The sequence below is a fragment of the Numida meleagris genome, chromosome 1 (genome assembly GCF_002078875.1).
Source record: "Numida meleagris isolate 19003 breed g44 Domestic line chromosome 1, NumMel1.0, whole genome shotgun sequence".
Taxonomy (NCBI): Eukaryota; Metazoa; Chordata; class Aves; order Galliformes; family Numididae; genus Numida; species Numida meleagris.
The window spans coordinates 30,387,575-30,410,718 of NC_034409.1; the positions used below are offsets into that span (position 1 = coordinate 30,387,575).

Below are 23,144 nucleotides of genomic sequence, written 5' to 3' on the forward strand. Positions count from 1 at the left end.
GTGCTGCCCTCACCCTCCCTATAGCGGTGCCCCGCACGGCTGTTGGTAGGCTGAAATACAGAAAAATGACTGAGGGGAGTTTGGATCATCTCTGGGCACTTGTCACGGTGGTTGCTCTCTTGCCTGTGGCAGGAGGGACGCTTACGTGTTCTGTATTTAACATGTATTCTGCATTAACCTGTCACCAGTACAGAGCCTGGAGGGAAAATCAGGGAACGCAGCCCAGAACCACAGCTTTCACCACAAGCCCCTGCCTGCTCATAACAAGGGAGGCTTTCTCCACTAATTTTTCATAATTTCATTGAATCCCAGAACCACAGGATATCCTGAGTTGGAAGGGACCCATGAGAATCAAGTCCAGCCCATGGCTCCATGCAGGAACACCCAAAATCCAGGCTCTTATGTCTGAGAGCATTGCCCAGATGCTCCTTGAACTCTGGTAGCTTGGGGCTGTGCCCACTGCCATGGGGAGCCTGCTCCAGGGCCCGACCACTCTCTGGTGAAAAGCCTTTTCCTGACACACTACCTGACCCTCCCCTGATGCAGCTCTATGCCATTCCCCTTGGGTCCTGTTTGCTAGTTGTTGGCACAGCTTCAAGAAAAAGAACACTTCCTCTATTTCAGCCATGGATCTGCTAGTTGAGATGCTTGTCTGCAATGCTGAGGTATGAATCCAGGCAGAGAAAAGGGTGTGTACATTTATCAGTGAGTAGCTGATCCACACCTTTTACCCTCTTTTCAGCTTGTTGAAGGTTTCCCCAAACTACTTCTTTTTATTTATATATATATTGAAGCTTCCAGCAAAGAAGAGTCCTGTATAGGGAATTCAGCCTGCTCAGGATGTAGGTTTGCTTTTGCTGCTCATCTTTCACAGACACCTCTTCCACAGGGTGAAAAGCACCATCATCTCTCTGATGATCTAAAAATGCTTTTGTGTAGTATACTACAGTCTGCAATTTTAATCTGTGCTGTGCTCTTGATTACACTCCCCCAGTGAAATGTGCAGGCATTTATAGATGTAACAGGACTGTGGGCATGTAACGTAATGTCTTGATGCTGATGGTTCTTTCAGGTTCCAGAGAGTTAGCAGGGTTTTTTGGGGTCACCATTTAACCTAAGAAATGCTGTAAAAGGGTACACCAACTACATAGCCCTTTGGCCTATCCCTTGGCACAGGCAAGAAAGAAAGAATGAAGCAGGCTTGAAGGAATGAATACTTGCCTGCTTCACCTTCCCAGCCCCAAAGATCCACAGCTCAGGAATTCCTGGAGTCAGCTGCTTTCACTGTGTTGATAGATATGGATGCCTGCACTTTGTCATACCCCCGGTGTTAAGACATCATGCAAGGTATTCTGTGTCCTATTTGGGAAATGTGAAATAGCACTGTAACTACAGCATGTGAGCAGCACTGTGTAATGGTAGTCCAGCAAAGAGGTCATTACAGAGATGTGTCACCAGCTTGTGAGCTGGGGCTAACTGAGCACTGCAGCAGCTGGAGAGGCTTACAGAGACATAAAAAAGACTTCATGTGAAACCAAGAAACAGGAGATGAGACGTACCTTGCAGAGCACGGTGAGGTCAGCTCTAATTCCTCTATGATACACTCCCAGGAGCACAGAGGCTCTAAAAAGATAAAGCAACTCTTCATGAAGAGCTTTTCCAAGAGGAAAGGAGTACCGGAGTTCAAGAGTGGCAACCAAGGATGTGGTATTATCCCAACTACTTTAAATCATTCAAAACCAAGTCTGCCACTGGTCCTATGTTCTTGGTTCCTTCCTGTCTATTGGTGTATTTGAAAAGAACTGACTTACCTGAAAATTTACCAAGGAAAGGGAGATTTCAGTCAGAGCAGTTCCTGGATTCAGTTGATCACGTGTCCCCAGGAGCACTAGTGTTGGCACAATGTGGCAGTGAGGCTGCAGAGCCAAGGATGTGGGACTGTACTTTCAACGGCAACCCGCACTTGGACTGGAAATGCTGGAATGGTATGAGACTGTGGTGCCTGTCACTGTGTCAGGATCACCTTGACTGTCTGTGGTGGCATCACAGCAACTCCCACCAAGCTGTCAGAGGGCTCAAAAGTAGAGAAGAAGGATCTTGCCATCTGCTTCATATGAAACAAACCATATTCACATTGGCATTTCATAGGAGCTTTTTGAGAAGAAGGCAAATTGGAAGTCTGAAGTATTTTTAAAAAATCTCAATGTTACAGGATTTGATGTTTGACAAAAAAAATAACTCCCCCGTGCTCTTCAAAAAAAACCCCATGTTTTCTAGAGAATAGTTATAGCATTAGAGAATTATTCCATCATCAAGATGAACTTTCTTCTATACTGAATAAGAATGAATACAAACTTTCCTTCAAAGCTATGTGAAAAAAAAAAAAATCCACTCTGCTTACTTCCAGTAATCTTCATTCCCATATACACATGAGTAGCCAACAGAGAAATAATACCACGTCTACAGCCAGATTTGCTTATAACTTCAAATAGTTGTGAAAAGTTGCTTATAACTTCAAATAGTTGTGAAAAGTGTTCTTAGCAAATAGCCTGTGGGCATAAGACTTCTCTGCATGCTGTTGTTATCTGTTTGTCTCAGTATATATAGCTGTAATTACAGGTATATATTAATACTAATATATAGTAATAATATATATTAATAATATATATATAATATATTAATACTAATATTATATACATAGTATATACAGCTATATATTACAGCAGCACATTATGTTCAAGTGAAAAGGTGTTCCTTTATAATGGCTAGAGTTCATGTATCGTCTACTATTAAGAAATCTTGTTATAGGAACTCCATACTCCTTTGACACTATAACAAGTGATTCTTTATTACAGTAAAGGAAATCTCTCATTTTATGTATTTCAGTAAGTTTTTATAGCACTATGAATCCATCTCTTCATTTCCTTATGCTCTTATATTCCTTTCTATTTCTGATGAATGAGCAAATAAACCATCTAACTCTTATGTCATAATATTAATAATGTGAAGGAATTTTCTTCTTGGCTGCCCAATCAGTTGACACAGTAGGTCTTGTCTATAGGTGACCTGGAACGTGGTAGATAGACAACTATTTAAGCCAAATTACAGTATAGTTGATAAGAAAGGATGAGCTACTGGGAGGTTCCTAGCCACTGTCATAGATGCTATCCTAGAAGTTGTAGACAACTGATTCTTTTCACATTTTGATATGCTTTGACAATAAAAAACAAATGCTTAGTGAAATAAACTAAACAAAGCACAATTGGTGGGAATTCCCGTGTCTCTTACATCATTCTGTTCTCTGAAGTATACAGTTAAATTATTAAAAAGTCGATTCTGAATACAGTTTGCAGGTATCTTTGTCCATTTCTATCCAGCCTGTATTCTTATCTGGTAAATGCAACACCTACATTCTCTGTATACATTCAGATTGTAAAGGGCAAAGTGATCATCAAAGTGTCTCATGGCCTCAGGAATTCTGAGGTGATGAAATTCTTTATGTGGTTCATTTTTTAGTATATTTACCCTAATAGCAGTGACTAACTAGCATGTTAATACCAGTGCAAGATCGTTGTGCAAAATTATTTGTGATCCAGTTGTGCTTCTGGTCATACTGTGTTCTGCCTTCATGGTGTGTTTTTTGAACGCCTTCCAGGAGTGCATTAAACGGTATCACTGGTATCTTGATGGTTCTTGTTTTTTCCTTTCCTGTACAACAGGACAAAAATATTTGAATTATTTAAAACCTGTGTTTGCTTTATCGATTATTGAAGACAAGGTCAAAGAAATTTGCCTTGTGCATAGAGTGCATAAAGATTTTTAACAATCAAATGATGCTCAAAGTAGTTTGTAGGTCAAATAAAGCAAGAAAAACTTTAAAGACATGGACAGTTCCATCAGGCCTTTGGAATAGTTTTATAAATCACAATCTCCATCTTAATCTATCAGGGGATAGTTTGTGCTTGGGTGCTTTTTTTCCCATACCATTATAAGGTCTTAAATGAGACTGGATTCTGTGGGAAAACTGTGCAGAAAACAGGCAGGGTGTGATCTGCTCCAGGAGAGTGAATGGCTGGAGACATACTAATTATCTCTAGCAAGGTATGATGATAGTAAAGCAATAAGTGAAGCTACTTCGTCTTCATTTAACAGGAGAGAAGTCTTCTTGCCACTAAAAAGAAGCTCTACTTCTCACTTAAACAATGAAGATACATAACATCTTTTATGGAAATAAGCATCCTTTTTTATGGGAAAGAACAAAATAAACCAAAACAGCAACCAAAAAAAAACACCAAACCAAACCAAACAAACAAAAAAACACCCACAACTACAAGGCAAACATCAGCAGCTGTCTGTATTTATGTAAAACCTTCCTCTGTGTCTCAAACTAGAAAAAATTATTCCAATATCTGTTTATTATTTAATAGGCAAGGTACATTTGATGCCATTCAGCAGCTTCTCCTTCCATGTTTTCATTTTGATTAGGTCTAATCTAACTTCCATTCCATTGTATTTGGTAACTATTTTTTGATGAGAAAGAAAATATACCTGGGACTGATTCAGTCCCATGTGGATGCTCATCCTGGTAGCCCAGTACTTGGTGCCTGTAGAAGGACCTCCTTCAGAAAGCTAGCGAGTGTTGGCAGAGAGCCACCCAACACAATGCTGTCTAGATTTAGAATAGGCTTTTTCTGCCAAGACTGGTAATTACCTCCTGCAAGGGGGTGGCTTGTCTGGTCAGTAGTCATTCCTCAGCATAGAGCAGTATTCAAAATTTGCATGATGTAATGAGCAGCTATGCAGTTTGGAGTAATCTGGAAAGTAGGTATTCTCTGTGAGATTTCCTCACTCAAATATTCCTGTCTTTACGAACATTCAAAAATAGTAACAATGGTAAGGTGGAAATGCATGGCACAAAAATGAGAAAACACTTTTATTTTTCCTACTGTTACACAAAGGATATCACGATTCTGCTGAAATCAGTAAGAAAGCTATCAGTGAATTCAGTACAGACAGGACTTTACTAGTAGAGGACTAGTAGAGATCTCTTTGTAGCATATGATCTATGACAATACGCTGATGCAGTGCTAGTGTGGATCCCATCAGTTTCCCAGTGAACTCAAAGAGAGATACTGGGCAACATTCTTTCCATGCCTATTTCTACTTCCTCCTACTACTTGCCTGAGATGAGTGCACTGAGACATTGTGAAATACTGTCAACCGATGCACCAGCACTGTGCTGATTATATGCAAGTACTTACCTTGTTTCCATTACTATAGAGATGCTGTTTCCTCTCATGATGAGGCACAGTTAGTACAAACTAATATCAAATGAAGCAAAAATAACTCTGGCCAAGGCATTGTTTGCACTCTGTGTTGAAGACACAATGGCCTTAAGTCACTTCCTCTCTTAGGGAGTCCAGCAGTGTCTGTAACCTGCTGAGGCTGTTTACTTCGTAGCTAGGAGGTATAAATATCTGAAACTTTCAGTCTTGTGCTGTATATTTTCTCTGCCACTTTACCTATTGTTCCTGAGATGTCATGTTCCTGCCTGATTCTTCATGGCTTATGTAGCTGTGGACATACTAGATCTAATCTCACATTCCCTTTTGCTGGTTCCTAGTATGCTTCTCTTTGCTGTTTTATGGTCTTACACAATTTTCTTTAGGAATTAAGAAAAGGTTCAAACTGCTGTTAGATAGATCATGAAATCATAGTGGGCACCATGATGACAGCTAGGACCCTCTGAGGTATTTCAAAACTGAGGTGAAAGAATGGAGGAACCTGGGACAAAGGATGCCTCCTACTCACAGGGCCCTGCTATGGGAGAGGAACTGAGTTGGACAGGTTTTTCTCCTAGCTCACTCACAAGTGACACTCTGTTTCTATCTCTGAATTATTATGAAAAAAAATAGTGTGAAAATGTCCTTTAAGCGGAGGTTTTATCCCAAAAGGATTCCATGAAGCCAATTAGGGATTTTATCGCTACTTGTTTGTAGAAAGTATTCTGAGATCTGTGAGAAAAAGAGTACCATAGATCCTTATTCTGTACTGCTTACTGTTTAAGTAGACAGAAATGCAGTGGAAGGATTGGAGAAAGACCGGCAATGAAACCTGGAGAGTAGCGTAGTTCACTTCTAGCATTGAAGCCTGCTCAGTTAGAGCTGAAGCAGAAAAATCCCTTATGTACACATCCAAACCAGGTGTAGGCCATGTTTCAGCATAAGTGGATGGTCTCCAGAAGTTCATCTTAACTCCAAAGGATTCTAGAGTGCACTCGTTGCAGGTCTTATAGAAGAAAGGAAGTTCACTAAACAAACAAAGGACATTTTGACTGCACTGTACATTCTTACTTGTTCTCTTGGGTACTTACTCAAAGTGTGTGTCCATTTTCAATGGATTTCCAACTGTTAAATAAATGATTACATTTCTCATTGTAAGGTTTTTTTGGCATAACTATGTTTTTTCACAGTGCATTAGTGTGAGCTCAAAATAGCAACCATTTGTCACAGAATATTCTTTGGCTATTGAAAAAAAGTCTACTTGCATAATAGATACCGCATATCCCTATTTACGATGAGAGCAAGTTTTAAAGAAAGGTCACAAAGCTTGGTCTTCTCATTGCATGTTCAGAGCTGAAGATCTGTCAGGAAAGAAATCCCTCTCTAGGTATAGCAGGGTATATGTGATTTTCTTATTAACTATCTTTAGACTATGATTAGCGATCTCATGTTTAATGTTGGTGTATTTGATGATTTTCAGTGAAATTATTATGATTCACTAAGTGATACCATTTGGACTATCACTGAAGTCATTAGCAAACAGAACTCAGTATTCCTAGGGTTCGATTCACTGCTTGGACAAGTCTAAAGAAGGGCTACAGAGATGGTGAAGGGTCTAGAGGGCAAGGTGTACGAGGAGCCCTGAGGTCCCTGGGTTTGTTCAGCCCAGAGCAGAGGAGCTGAGGGGAGACTTCATGGTGGCTGCAGCTCCTCAGGAGGGGAGAGGGAGGTGCAGTGCTGAGCTCTGTGATGACAGCGACAGGACCTGAGTGGCATGGAGCTGTGTCAGGGGAGGGCTAGGCTGGGGATTAGGAAAATAGTATTTGCTGAGAGGGTGGTTGGGCCCTGGAACAGGCTCCCAGGTCAGCGGTCATGGCCTCAAGCTGCCAGTATTCAAGAAGTTTTATGCACAATGGTGACATGCATAGGGTTTGAATTTTGAGCGTTCCTGTGGGAAGGCTGGTGTTGGACTTCATGATCCTTATTGGGTTCCTTCCAACTAAAGGTGCTCTATGATCCTATGGTCCTGAGACACCTGTATTTATCTGCTTCGTCAGGATATATTTGCCCCTGCATTATATTGCTGCAGTGCTGGGTTTGCTAGAAGCTCTGTCAGAACTCCCAGCACCAACAGCCAGTGCTTCATCAGTGCTCTCTGCTCCAGCTGTGTTTCTGTTCCAGCACCTCAGTCAGTTTTACACAACAGAGGCAGATCAGTGCTCAGGCTCCTTGTATTGTATTAGATAACTTCCTCCAATTTCAGATATGCACAGATTTAAAAATGAAGACATTTAATTATTTGAGTTATCACATTGTGCTCAAATTGAAACACACCACTTTAGATGAGAATCAAAATTTTAATAAGGTCATACTACAGGCATTTTTTTTCTGATAGAAGTGGGATCAAGACACAGAGAAGTTATATGAAGGGACAATAAAGCCTGCAAATGTTGTTTTTTTCTAGACAAAATATATTGTCATACTGTTGTTACATAAAGTACAGTTGTTAATTGCATATTGGAAAAATACCGTGAGATGCAGTAGTTGCAAAAATGAGGCTTTTTTTCACACTGTATATTTTCATGACATTAAGAAATTACTCCTCATATTTTTAATCATTTTTTATTAGTATTGAATAAATGAATGAGGCGTATGTTATTTTCCTGACAAAGAGAGGCTCAGGCCTACATATATAAAAATAAAACAAAGCTCATATGAAACAAGTGATGTTATATCTTTCTTATTAGATTTCAGCAACATAAGGCCGTGTTTTCTTTTCCATAAGACTCTTACCAATTCCTGATTTTCTGAACTTTTGTCTTCCTCCTGGAATCCTACCTTTCTGACACCTTCTTTTACCATTACAATAGACTTGTACATTGTGATTAAGCAGTATCCATGGAAGTCTGAACTCCAGAGTTTTTTCCTAATTTTGGTTTTCTCTAACTCTGTATATATAACTATTAATGTAGCTGAACACCGATGATTCTTTTCTTTGCCTAGTACAGAAGTCACACCTAGCTGAAAGCATCCACACGGCCAGTAGATGCAAAAGGTATTTAATTAGTGATGTAAGTTCACCTCACTATTTACTCCTTTAGTGATTTTATCTAGACTACGTGTGTGTTGCTTATCTGTTTGAAATCAGTATAATAATTTGAAGCAGAATTCTCCTTACTAAGAGAAAATTTGGTCTGGATGAACAGAAGTAAGTACTAAGTTTTGTTTATTATCTATCATCTTCAAAACTTCCAGTACAGCTTCTGCTTTATCATCGGTAAATCTTTTATCATGTGATGGCAGGACTGAAGTTCTGTTTCATCACATGCTAAAGGTCACACAATTCTACATCTTTTTGTCCAAGTTCCATCAGTACTGCAAAATTAGGTCTATGTATTATATACTACTCAAATTTTGCTTTTGTGACTTAATCTATCAGCAATGATGAAATCATCCCCTAACTTCCTCTTTGTAAAGTTGAAGTTTCTTGGTAAAAACTGAAAATTACACATTAGTCACTCACATCCTAAAAGTCCCCTACCATTTTTAGCCAGAGCATCAATTATATTTGTTAAAATCCATATCTATTTTTTTCCTTTTCTTCTTGTCGTGTAAAAACAGCACGTATAATTTGTTCCTATTCACATTTACATTTATTTTTGAAGTATTTTAGATTGTACCCAACAGATTGAAGAGCCTAGAGTTTTACCATCAGAGATGTCCCTGTGCCATTATTTTTAGTTTCCCTCATCTTTTGTGTTTTGCAACTTCTCTCTTGTTTCACTGATGAAAATATTAAATAGACCCATAAATATTTAGCATGAATGAAAGCCTATTGGTTCACCCATGTATTGCATATAATGTTGATTTTGTGTCATTCTAGCTCTTTCATTGGAATGTCAATGGGTATCTGATCGTGTAAGATTTCCAGTAGGTACTACGTAGATAGTCTACGTAGGTACTACAGAATTAACAAAAAAAAAATGTGGTATCTCTAAAGTGACATCAGAACAGTTTTTCAAAGAGTATTTTCTGCCAGCTCATTTTATTGGCAGCTGCTATTGCAAAAATAGAGGCACTTGGTTAGGCCAAAATCTGGGAAATGTTCTGACTCACACAGCGCAGGCAGGGACTGCAGGGCTGCACAGCCTGCCCCACTGCCTGGCATTTGGCAATTCCGGTTCTTCTCCCTTTCATTCCTTTCTGTAATTGAGTCCTGAACCTGCCTTTCCCATAATTTTGCCCATGCCTGCTGTCAGCCTGACGAGCCTGTAATTAAGTAGGTCATCCTATTTACCCTTCAAAGATTGTTACAGTATTAACTTTCTTCTATTTCTCTGAAATTTCCTTAGCATTTCAGAAATTGTTAGGAATCAGTTTCAATAATTAACAATGGTGCCTAACTCTACTTTCATTCATTTTTCTAAAAACTCTTTGACCTGCAATTTTAAAAATAAATGTTTAATATAATTTGCTGATCTTTACTGTCCTTTTATATTATTGATTTAAAGGAAAGTATTTCAATGTTATATAATATGAAAGCACAGCTTATGTTTACTAAATATACAATAGAAATATTGATTGAACAATTCTGCTTTTCTGTATACTTTTAGGCAATTCTATTTTTTTACATCTAGTGCTAACACACACTAATAGTGTTTGCAATGTCATTGTCTCTAAGTTAACATTCTTACTTTCAGTGGGATATATACTTTTGTCATTTTGTCCAGGTTCTTATATTTAAGTTATATATACATATATCTCTTTAGCTATATACTAAATTTTGTCAGCTTCTGTTTTTCTCTCCAGTTTTTTTTCATGGTTTAATGTGCTACTTTCTCTTCTTTTAGACAGTAAGAAGGTGTTGGGGAAGCAGCTAGTGCACAGTGGTATTGCTGAGACTGGTTGCCATAAAACCATTACATGGGAATTTCAAAGGGGAAATCTCTTACTCCAAGGATGTTATCCTGCAGGTACACTGAGGCTGGCTGGGATGGAGTTAATGTCCTTCATAGCAGCCTTTTTAGGGATATGGCTAAGGCAGTGCTGATAACACACTACTGTTTTGGCTGCAGCTGAGCAGCGCTCTCTGCCCCATTCCCACCCCAGCAAGCAGGCTGAGTAGGTAAGGAGCTGGGAGGGGATGCAGCCAGGACAGCTGACCCAGACAGACCAAAGGGATGTCCCATACCTTCTAACGTCACGCTCAGCAATAAAGCCTGGGGTGGGAGGGCAGGGGCTGGCTTCTGATCTGGCCGTTGCTCAGAGGCTGCCTGGACATCAGGCTGTCGGTGGGACTTGGGACGTGGTGAGTGATTGCCTTCCATCATTTTTTTTCCTTCACTTACTAAACTGTCTTTATCTTTACCCACGAGTTTTCTTGGTTCTGCTCTTCCTATTATCTCCCTCATCCCCTGGGGGAGGAGGTGGAGGGGAGCAAGGCTGCAGCTATTTGGGTGCTGAGCTGCTCGCTGGGGTCAGCCCGCAGTGGCAGGATGGAAGAAAAATCCACTAGGAGCATAGTCCCTGACTAACGGGGTTTTGAGGTCTGAGGAAATGAAGTGCTTTTTCCAAGCAGCAAGCCAGGGAGGAGACATGTGTGCAGCCACAGAGGTAAGGAGTGGGAGGATAGAGCTGGGGCTGCTTAACCTTGAGAAGAGGAGGCTTGAGGAAGGCACAGGACACTTTACTGAAGTGTATGAAGGTCTGATAGGAGGGATAAAGAAGTTGAAGCTGGGCTTTTCTCACTGCTATTCAGTAGACACAAACAGAAACACAGAGTGTTTCATTCAGCATATGAATGAATATGGATATAGCCCTGGGGAATGTGCTGTTGTTGCTCCTGCTCTGAACAGGGGGCTGGACCAGTGGAGCTCCAGAGGTGCCTTCCAGCCTCAGCTCTGCTGTGATTCTGAGAAATTTCACAGGTGTTAAGCAGTTTACAGTTTTGTGGATCAGGTGGTTAAGCACAGTGTCTGTATAGATAACTTGGGATACCGGATGAAACTGTAATGGGAGGTTCAGGTTGGATATTAGGAAACATTTCTTCTCAGAAAGAGCGGTGAGGCATTGGAATGGGCTGCCCAGGGAAGTAGTGGTGTCACTGTCTCTGGAGGTGTTCAAGAAATGTTTAGATGTGGTACTAACTGGCACGGTTTAGTGGGCATGGTGGGAATGGGTCAACAGTTGGACTAAATGATCTTAGTGGTCTTTTCCAACCTTTATGATTCTATGATTTTTTCCATCTGTACAGTTACCCTTTAATCCTGGATTCACACAGAAAACTAGAGGTTGTTCTATAATGAATTGCATTTTTGAATATTTTTTCTTGATCAGAGCGATTACACCAATCTTTTTGGTTTGGACCTGAAGCCTTTCCACTGACAAAGCAAGCACTTTTGTTTTGGCATGAAGGCAAAGCAGAGAAACCTGTTTATTAGTGCAGCATCATTATTTTGGAGTGTGGTCCTGTGCCAGATGGGGCTGTCAGAGGCAGCAGCACTGGAAGGGAGCCGAGCGCTTCCAGGCTGATGTGCAGAAGGCCGATCCTCATCTGGGAGAGTAAAAATGACTTCACAGAAATTGAGACTGCACTAAGATGTATGTATGGTTAGTTCAGTACTCACAGCTCTCTGCTGGAAGCAAAGTAAAAAGATAGGCTTTACAGCAGCACTACTTTGTAGTAGGAGATCTGGTAAAAGTTGCATTCACAAATACCAGAACTAGCAGTTCAGGAAGACTCATTGTGCTGATTCCACCTGCTCCTTAGGCTCACCTGGCTGCTGTCACTGCTGGCCTCCTGGTTACTGACTCTGTCGTGGACAGTTTGTGGGTATTCTTCAGTTGCTGAACAGGTTGCAGGCTGGTCCCTGGCTGCTAGGGATTGGTCCCGATTAATCTTCTTAAACTATGTGCTAACTCTTGCTCTTCAGGAATGCATTTTATTGACAACAATTTGATTGCTTGATTAAGAAAACTGAAGTGGTCCAGCTCTTCTTTGTACATATAAGTGAAATATTACACTTGAAAAAATAAAAAAAATAGCGTCCCCAAGGAAAGCACTTGCAAGAAATTTGGGGGAAGTATATGGCACATTTATATTGCTGGCTACTTTAACAGCAAAGTACCTGATTTTCACAGGATTGACTTATGTCATGGCTTCATAAATCTGCTCACTGATTTACTGTCTGAAAAACATGTAGAGGAACGAGCTGTAGTGTTTCCATGCAAGCTGAGCAGCATTTCTCTTTTTTTTTTTTTTTTTTTTTTTTTTCCGCGTGTAGGTGCGTGGAGTGTGATCTGTTTGCCTCCTTCTCTGTGGATTCTCACCAAAATCCAGGAACAGGAGGAGGCTGAGCTCTGTGAGCGTGGCAGTGCACACGGAGCTGCTGCATGAGCTAGCAGTGCCACATGCTGTGTTTCAGTGCTCTCTAGTCACACATGATGATTTTTTTTGACTCTGAATATTTTAAATTTCTGTTTACTGTAAAGACAGCTTGGAGGCGGGGGGCTGGTGTTGAATATATTGAAAGTTGCATCTTTCTACCTTAAAAATGAGGACCTCGTAGGTTATTCCACTGAGGAAGATAATGTGATCGTCCCAGATGCCTTCAGAGCAGTCATGTTTATTTGCAAACGAGTCAGTGGGGACTCACAAGCATTCAGCTGGTGCTCCTGTGGTTGTGCTGCGCTTCCACAGCACAACTCACCTGAGGGCTCCTCCATGTGCCCCAGAGGACCCCGGCCACGTTCCCCCCAGTACCTTGGCTCGAGCAAGGTTTGATGCTGTATTTCAGCTCCCTGCTTCAGTAGTGTGACCTGACCTTTCACAGTCCTAACGAAGCGCTGAGGCAGCATCTAGCAGCTTCAAGCATCGAGCAGACTGGGTGCGTACTGCGCCGAGCCCCTGCCATAACGCAGTGCTATGAGCATCCTGCACGTGTTTTCCTAGGATGTCAGCAATACCAGCAATCCGGCACTAGGGACCAAATCCCGCGTAGAAAGGCTTTCCTCTACAATAGGGCTGAAGTGCAGCGTCAACACCGCTGTCAGGCTGCACGGAGGCATTGGCTCGACACAACGACAGCTCGGATGATGCCCGCACCGCGGGGACCTGCCGCGGCCTCGTGACAGCCCCCTGCGATGTGAGTTAGGTGGGTATCGCCCTCCCTCCTCCCCGCAGGAAGCTTTTCCTCAGTCTCCCGAAGTAAGTCGGCTGCTATCGCCAGCCCCGTGCTCCGGCTCACCTCGCGGGAACGGGGATGCGAGCCTCATTTCCCACCTACGGCTCATTCGCTTCCCGCTGAAGCCAGCGCCGAGCGTCGTCCCTCTGTCACTCATCCTCCGCCTGCTCCGGCCCCGCCGCTTCCCAGCGCGCCCGGCCCAGGCCCTTCGCAGAGCCACGGCCGCCGGGACCCTGCCGCAGAGCCGCTGCCCGCCGCCGCCGCGCCTGCGGCACAGCCGGGGCCGCCGCCGCCGCCTCCCCGGGAGAGGACGGAGCGGAGAGGAGGGGCCGCGCCGCCGCTCCCGCCGCTCCCGCCGCTCCCGCCGCAGCCTCTCCCTCCCCGTGGCGGCCGGGGGCGGGACGCCGCGGCAGCGCCAGCGCCGCTGTCAGCGCCCGGGGTCTGGGGGGGGCCCAGGCGGCCGCTGGCTGCTGCGGGGGCCGCCGGCCGCTGACAGCCGCTCCGCTCCGCGCCGAGCCCAGCCGAGCCGCTGAGAGCCGCAGCAGCCGCGCTCACGGCGCGGACCCCGGCGGCGGTGAGTGAGGCGGGAGGTTGGCCCCGGCCCCTGGGGGCACGGCGGGGACACGGCGGGGCTACCCGGCCTGCGGGTGGCACGGCGGCATCTAACAGGTTGCGGCGGGCGAAGGGTGCGCGGAGAGGGGTCGGGCTGGGGCTCGGGCTCGGGCTCGGCACAGCGGGAGCGCTGCTGCTATTTCAGAGGGTGGTTCCTGGGGCCGCGGCTTCAGCTGGCTGTAACCCGGCATCCTGGGGCTGCCGAAATGTCAGCGCTTCCAGTTGTTTATCTCCAGCCCCGCTCGGGCTTTAAGAAGGTTCGTGCCCGTGAGGAAATAGGGAAACTTTGCGCCTCTTAACAGGAAGATAGGAGAATGTAACATAGTTTGGGGCATCCCTATGGTTCTGAAGGTGATTTAACCTCCCCAAAGTGCTGCTCCTGAGGCTGCTGGGCCGGTGACCCCTGCTTCAAATCGCTCCATTCATAAAGTTGTCACAGGGCTGGCACTTGCTTCTGTCAACTGTTAACTCTCTCATGTGTTTTCTGCTTTGTCGTATGCAATGTATGTTACGTGTCATTATTAGTTCTGAATGTTTACTAAATGCTCTGTCTAAATATGCTGAGAACTTTCATTGTTTTGCTTTTAATGGAGACATAGTTCCTTGTAATTTTACCAAAATACGTCTGACTATATTGTTAAGTCATTTTGAAGGGACTACCTAAGGATAGACATTGTAATTTGAGCTGTTCGTTAGTTTCCAAAGTGAGACTCACCCATAGTCCAGGAAGGGATGGGTAACGGATTGCTGTATTTAGGCCTTTTGCTGGCACTGGGGTTTGATTATTTTTTCCCTGAGGGTAGATGACATTTGCAAAAACCTGTGCTGTTCACTTGAGCACAGTGTATCCTTCAAGGAGCGTGCTGTAATAAACAAACAATATTATTAAATACTCCTTTTTTTTTCCTTCCTACACTCCGAGTCCCTTTGAATGATTGCGGTGTTCCACAGCACAAAGGCCTTATGTCTTTGTGAAAAGAAAGCGGTTCAGCAGGATGAAACAACCAATTTGTTGTGAGTAAAAGAGAAATCAAATGACAAACAGCTGAAATGTTAACCATACCCTGCTGCATTTTTCTGCAGCTGCTCGACATAAGTCAACAAGTTTCAAAATACAGCTTTCGTATTCATAGAACATGGTGCTCGAGGCACTCTTCTTTCCTGGTTTTGAAAATATGTTTAATTATTGGTGTGCTCCCTGAAGTCAATGAAGAGATTTCTACAGGCTTCCCTGGGCTGTAGGAATTCACTCTAGGAACTTTTCCATCGTGTCATTCCTTCATATAAGTAAAAGTTCCTGATGGGGTGAGGTGTGTGCCTGTGAGCATCCAGGAGGTGAGGCAGCAGGAGCCTTCACTGCACTTGCTGACTTGTTCCATCCTCATATGAAGAGAAAGTCTCCGTCTAGGTGTAGCATTAGAATTTGTGAAATATGTGTTGCGTGTTGCGGAGTGTGGGTGGAAGGCTGCTGTGAGTTTCCTGTAGCCTGTCTTGTTCTCACATGCCATGTCTCCATGCTCTACTGCAGGGCTGTGCCCTTAAAGAGATAATACAGAAAAGTTTGAGACCAAAAATACTGTGCTGTAATATATATGTGTTTTTTGGTTGCCTTTACATTGGCTAAGGTTACAGTTTTTCTAGCAGTATTTTCTGATGGAAACTTTTGTTGCATGTCAGCGTGAACTATTGGAAATGAAGGATTACAGGGTTCCTGTGATTCAGGTTTGGTAATATGCAGGTATCTCCCATGTTTACAGAATTCTTGGTATGTGTAACATTGTGCGTTTGTATCTTTGCACACAGGCAAAGAGTAGCTCCGAAGTATCTGAGGATGGACAAAGATTTCCGCTACTACTTCCAGCACCCGTGGTCTCGCTTAGTTGTGGCTTACCTCGTGATCTTCTTCAACTTCTTGATATTTGCCGAGGACCCGGTGTCTCACAGTCAGACAGAAGCCAATGTGATTGTTGTTGGGAACTGCTTCTCCTTCGTAACCAACAAGTACCCCGACAGCGGCGGCTGGAGATGCCTCAAGGTGCTGCTGTGGCTGCTGGCCATTCTCACAGGGCTGATCGCTGGGAAATTCCTCTTCCACCAGCGCCTCTTTGGTGAGTTCTGTGATGTGCGCATGGGCCTCCTAGTGATGGCTCAGTCACTTTGCCTTTAAGCTGTCCACTTACTGCAATTTCGTAAGCTTTGCTATTAATCGCTTCAGATGTTTAGAGCTGCATAGAGCTCAGTACATCAAAGCTTACATCACTGTGGAAATTAATGCCATGTCTGCTTACGTGAATGTAATTCACAGTCATTTCGGCCAAAAAAAGTCTAAAACCAGAGAAAGCTGACGTGTTTGAAATAATTGAGAGATGGGTGATTTTAAATATTAAGAAATTACTTTGTCTTCAAAGCAAATTTTAAATCTTATATAATTTTCTCAGCAATCTGCAGAAAAGGCATTGTCCCTTTAGGCAGTGGCACTGAATGTCTTGTCAGAAGTTCCGTAAGTGGAACGTGGGGCTGTTGTTAGTATTAGCAGACCTGTGATAAGGAAATCCTGCATGAAAACAGGAGCTCTACAGAAGCAGGAGCTGTCCTGCCACCTCTCGGTACAAGGACAAGTTAGTGAAATGGAAAGGTAGGAAACGGAAAAGACATGACAGCAAGTGCCTTTATACACAAGATGGGACTAAACTGGGAAACTTACTGCCCACAGGATGACTGAAGGGAAGGGAATAACCCTGGACTAAATTCTGAGACTGAGAACTTTGGTGTAGGCATATAGAGAGATAAAAATATCTGTCATTGTCTTAACTGAGTCATGTAGTAAATGTAGAAAACATTACATCCGAGGGCTTGAGGCTGTCTGAGTTTTAGAGATAAATAGAAATCACAGGAAAGGTTACTTCAGTCTGCCAGCTGCAAGCGTTTGATCCTGGGTATGTCAGAGAGCTGCTGCTGGAGTGGGTGGGCCAGCCCTGTGTTCTTGGTCTGCTGGGGCTGCAGGATGGATTGTTGCTGAACACCTCGCAGCACATGAGTAATTGGCCATTTCCTCAGCCTGCCTCATTCTATTAAGATAAAAAGAGGACCGGTATTGTTTCAATAAATCAAATGTAAAGCTATTGTGTCAAGGAACAAATAAGAAAAACAACTTTAAGAGTCTTCTCTTAAAACATGAGTTCTGAAAAATGGTCGAGCATCTTGATGGCTATTTGGTGGATATTTCAACATAGTGGAGTGCTAAGTGTAAAACATCCCCATAGAGAGGATGTTTTACTGGGTGCTGGGTCGAGCGCTGCTGTAATAATGTTTTCAGTTCTGACTTCCAAAACTGAGGAGTGATTTTGTTCATTTGGAGAAAATTAGGGAAAGTAATGAAAGTTATGACAAAATTACAAATTGAGCCCTATAATGAGAGGATTTAGGGGATAAAGGAAAGGTCAGAGAGTGACTTGCTCAAATTTGACTTGAAGGACAGAGCCTTCAGTCCAGCAAATATATTGCAAGGTCCTGTGCTTGGAAGTGGCAAATAGCCAAAGGAGCTTTTTTTTTTTTTTTTTTCTTTTTTTTCTGTAACTGGAAGGCTAGATGGTCAGAGGAACAAGGGATAGGCTGGAGTATCATCAAGACAAGTGAAATTTTCTTTTGGNTTTTTTTTCTGTAACTGGAAGGCTAGATGGTCAGAGGAACAAGGGATAGGCTGGAGTATCATCAAGACAAGTGAAATTTTCTTTTGGAGAATATGTTCTACTCTGGCTAGGTAGGTTATTATGATAATTCCTCCTGGATTTGTAAGTGCGTATCACAGAGAGGACATAGTGTCATGTGAATTTTAAAGTGGCTTGAATCAGCATTACTGCCCGAAGAAGGCTTGCCCTACCTTCAATGTCTGCTGCGTGTTTGTGCTCTTGTACAGTCGCTCAGTGAAACAGGTTTGGGAGCACAGGCACGTTTGCAGTATCCACCTTTTATTTCTGTGAGAATCATATCTGATCACACAGATATTTGTGGCAGCGCAAAGAAGGAATCAATGCTGGGAGGCAACAAACAGCCAAGAGATTCCTATCTGTGATGCAGAGCTGGCTTATGAATGTTTACAGCTGTGGTCTGGGGGAGCGATCGGGGTGTAGATATGATCTGATCCAGGCTAGCTGCTGCAAGCTCAGTTTCAGGGCAGTTTAAGCCAACATGGCTTTGCCCCAGTCCCACCCAGCCGTGTGTTTTGGGCCTGCCTTGAGTCAGTGCTGCTATGGATGTGACTGAGCAGCAAGCCAGCCTGGGCAAGCAGGGCCCACGGAAAACCAGTTGATTCTGCCATCACTTGAGTGCCAGTGCTGATGCCAAGGATGGTGCAGCCAAATAGCCAGGGGCCATGGCAGCCTGGCTTCGTATTGGCTCCAGTGCTGTGGAATGGCACCCATGCAGAGTGGCCGTGCTCATGGGCCACTGCTTGTGATGCACTGAGAGCAGATGGTGGCCTGAGACTGACAGCCTGTGTGACTGGCAGCCTGGCTGCGTGCTGAGTGATGCGGCCATGCTGGCTGTAAACTAGCATGTGTGGAGAGTGACAGCATCGATGTGATGGTGATGTGGGCTTCAGAGGAGGCTTTTAGCTTGAGTGTATCTTTTTGGTCTGCAGAAGATTTGCACAGCTCATGCTGAAATCTTTCCTGACAGTTACTTGACAATATTTTAAAGCCTTTACTGCCTAGAAATCCTGCTTTCTATCCAAATCCCACTGATTATGCCTTCTGTATCTTCTGGCTTCAAGCACTTCATACATTCAGCCCATTACTGCTTTTAATTTCCTTATTTCAAAAGGGATAGAAATAGATATTGCAAAATATTTATCTTTTCATATAGCTTGTTCTTTTTTTGTTTTGTTGTTTCTTTTTCTTTTTTTTTATGTACAAGTGTTGGGCATAATTTTATTTTTTGATCCTTGCACATTTATTTATATTTATCTGTTAAATTCTGTTTGTAGAGGAAATTGTGACTGGTTGTTTCTTGTAGCCTGCACATAATTTCCTGCTGTCGAGAAACCAAATAGCACCAGTCAATCTCCTTGTGTCAGATCTTGGCTCACAGTGTGAGCTGCAAATTGAAATTGAGAAGGATTAGTCTGCACATCTCTCTTTAGATGAAGAGGACTGGAAAGGATTTTCTTTCCACGTGCCCTTCCTGCTCTTTTGTTCCTTGTCTTCTGTATTTCTTGCTGCTGAGTGTGCATTTGAACTAAAAAAATAATACTGCGAGAGCTGCATTGTAACATAGATTACCATCTAGAACAGATACCATCTGATAACCATGACTGTTGTGAACTGCAAAAATAATAGGATTAAGCTCAAGCATGTTATGTTCCTAAAAATGGAAGGAGAGGGGTGATAGCCTAAACATTATTTAGGCTTAATCTTTCTGAGACTATATAAAGATAAGAGAGTAGGTAAACTATATTGTTTTGAAGTAGAAATCTTGGCTAGAGGACATGGTGAAGTATTTTCTATTGATAATACTCATTGCCACCTTGGAACAGTAACTGCTTTAGGCACCTTCAAGACATTGTTCATGACTTCGAACTCGAACTCTACATTTCTTGCTATTCAGTCAAGAAACAACTTACTTCATTTAATAAACATCTCCAGTGATAAAGATTTACGAAGAAAACAGCCTTTACCTAGTACCTTCTATATATTTTGATGGCATGTGGTCAGAACAAATGGAATTTTAAAATTGCCTTTTGACTGTTATCCACTATATTCTTTTGATTCGTCACTAAGCATATCTTGTGTTTGGTTAGCTGTTGTGTTCTGTCGTGCTTTTTATTTTGCACTGAAAAATGAAGGGTCATAGATGAATATTGGAAGTTTGGGGGAATAAAGATGTATACTCCAGTCGTTCCTTATTCTGTATGAGAAAGTTACTTGGGGAGGGGAAAAGTCGTATCTTCTTTGCCCTTGCTTAGAGATTTATTGGTTTATTTTCTGCTTTATTAAAAGCAGAATGAGCTTAGAAACTGACCCCATTAGATGACAGTATGCATTCAGAAAATGCATTCAAATCTTACATACTTACTTAAAAGAAATTCATGAATAATCTCTTCATATTGCTCAAGGGCACTGTATGGAAAATAACACAGTATTTATTGTGTAAAAGTGAACGTTTTAATCTGCACCTTCTCAGCATATGTACAATTCCAGTTCTGTACTCAAGCCTCAGGCCCAAATTCTGAGTTCAGTGGGGGACTTTGTTGGTTCTAAGTTCAGGCTGTGTGTTTTGATCAATGTTTATACATCTATTACATCATGTAAATCTAAAATGGTTTTCGATTTATATAGATTTTTAGCAATGTAGATAAATGAGAAGTATTCTTGGACAAAGTGTCTTAATTTTTTCAGTTCAACATCTTTGCTTTGACTGATTTTCATGAGTGATAAAGCTTAGCTCACGCTGCAGATTTACTGAATCAGTTTTTCAAAGCATCATTACTAAAAAGTGTGCAGGTATGTGCCTGCCTGCTTTTCTGATTCCAAGTGATCATAAGGTCTGATTAAAGTCTGTTATTATAGGCATTGAATTTCATCCAATTGTTTAGGAGTATGCCCAAATTTATATTTATAAGTTCACTTTAAAAAAATGTGGATGGAAATTAAATGCTTAATGTGGTATAACAAATGATAGAAAACAAGGTAAACAGGACTAAATCTATATTTCTTAAAACAGGTGGGCATGCAAATCTGAGCAATTGAAAGAATGTTGAGTTTAATGGATTCTCCCTTACAAATGATCACAGTATGCAGTTTGTCTAGAATTAAATGATAATCTGAGCATTGTGGACATGGGAGTGAATAAATAAAGCAGTCATTATAGGAATTGCACTGAGAATTGCATGCACTAGTGTTGCAAATTTTTTAATGGACAGTGGTGCCATGCTGGCACCAATTTCATGACAGACAGTTTCAAACAAAACACTCACTGAGGACCTGCTGTCTGAAAACATTCCTCTTTTTGTCAAACATTTTATCTGATAGGCCCTAAAAGATATTGCAAACCTATTGTAAACAGACTCTTCAGTGTCTGCTTTTATGCTGAGAGGTAAAAGTGTGCAAGAACCGAAGCAATGAATGTATGCAGATTGCAAGAGGAAATTAGGCGGAATGGGATTTAGTCAGAATGATAATGTACTACATAGGAGAAAAGTGAATCTGTTAGGCAGCTAAATAACAAAGGATACATTTGTACAAGAGCACATACACGATTAATTAGTACCTTGAAATATCAGGGGTCATGTTAAGGTAAAATCTGGGCTGTGGTACTGCAGCTAGTGTTGCCATAGTGTATTGCTTACTGGTGCTTGTGCAATGCCTAATGAACTAAATGAGAAAAAAAGATGTGCTAGGATTTTTGCATAGTTGTTTTTCAGCCAGATTGTCTCCCATTCTCATTTGATGGGAACTATATGAACAGTTGTGCTGCTGCCTGTAACAGCAGTAATGGGTGTATGACAATACTTGCATCACACTGTAACCTGACTGACATGGCATATTCTTTTCTTTTGTCAGCTCTGTAGCTTAAATTACAGTAAGTCCTGTCACTTAATACCCAGTCACTTTGTTCCTGCTTTTTCTTTTCCATTGATGATTTCAGCCCTACAGAAAGCTACTAATGTGATAGCTGGTCAAACAAACTATCTTCAGGAGCCTGTTCAATATGAATTTTAATAACAATGATTAAGTTTATGCTGTTGAAGACATTCAAGGTCTGCTGTGATTACTTCACAGTCAGTTCACCTCTTCTGAATCCAGTAAAATGTCAAAGCAATACAATCAGATTATTTTGGTCCTACAAAATGTGTGCCAGGAGGCCAATCTAACAGCTAGCTAATAATAACACACAAAGGGTTGTGAGAATGCATTTTTGAAAGCCAGATTCTTAAGCACAAAAAAAAAAAAAAACCAAAACCAAAAACCAACAACCCAGAAACACCACCACAAGATAAAAAGCAAGAAACTCAGCCAGTCAGTAGGCTCATCAGCTTCCAGCTATGGCAAATTGCCAGTGATTAAGATGTCAGTTTAAAATAAACTTTACATCGTTCATTAGGGAGACCACAAGTGACCTTTGAGATATAAATAAAAAGCATGCAACTGACCTCCCAGTTTCTTCATTTACATTTGTATTTTTAGGAGAGCTGTAAATTCTTGCTGCTTCCTATCATAAGGTTCAATGAGAAGAATGCCGTTGTCTGCTCTTAGCATTAATTATGGAATGTCTGATACCACATTACTAGCAGAGTTTAATTGGAGATCACAGAATCATAGAATAATTAAAGTTGGAAAAGACCATGAAGATCATCTAGTCCATCAAACCATCCCCACATGCCCACTAACCATGTCCCTCAGTGTCACATCTCTGTTCTTGAGCACCTCCTGGGATGGTGACTCCACCGCCTCCCTGGGCAGCCTGTTACAATTTCTCACTGCTCTTTCTGCGAATAAGTTTTTCCTAATATTCAACCTGAAGCTCTCCTGGCACAACTTGGGGCCATTACCAACAGCAGTCAGAAAAAGCTTATTTTTGCAGTGAAAACTTTGATTCTCTTGGAGGCACATCTCTCTTTCCCCAAGCAGCAGCATGAGACTGCGGGAAGAGCTACATGTTTCAGATTATCTGTAATAGGAAGGCTCTAGAGAATATTTAGCATGCAGTGCCTGAAAACTAAAAATAATCTCATTGCTACTTAGTATTGATGTGTCAACTCTTTGTTTTGATCTCTTTGATGTGACATTCGGATTTTTCTTTCCATTCAAGACAGGGAGTGATTTTAGAATGATGCCTGTCACTTGCAGGAATATGTCTCAGTTCCCTAGTTTCTAGAAATAGAAGTGAGTTTATTCCTAGCAGGATAAGCTTGATGGGCATAGTGCCGGTACAGCCTAGTGAAGGGGCAAATTTCTTCTTTCCTTATTCCATACAGCAAGGAGATGGAGGATATATTAGTGTGGAACATCACCTTGCAGCATGCTGTTGGAAAGCCCCAAGGAGAACGTGATCTCAGTGGCCATGCTGT

The 23,144-nt window shown here is 42.2% G+C and overlaps 1 protein-coding gene across 4 annotated transcripts in view; it reads left to right on the top strand.

Moving 5' to 3' along the window:
- TMEM117 (transmembrane protein 117) overlaps positions 7,656–23,144 on the top strand; it is a 213,609-nt gene continuing 198,120 nt past the window's right edge. For 3 of the 4 annotated variants that reach the window (XM_021384986.1, XM_021384988.1, XM_021384989.1), the window contains exons 1-2: positions 13,913–14,039; positions 15,881–16,185. In XM_021384986.1, the coding sequence (XP_021240661.1) occupies positions 15,909–16,185 (277 nt within the window). In that variant the 5' untranslated portion in view covers positions 13,913–14,039; positions 15,881–15,908. Of the gene's footprint in view, positions 10,591–13,912; positions 14,040–15,880; positions 16,186–23,144 lie in introns of those variants that run through there. The other variant, XM_021384987.1, reaches the window with a different exon arrangement.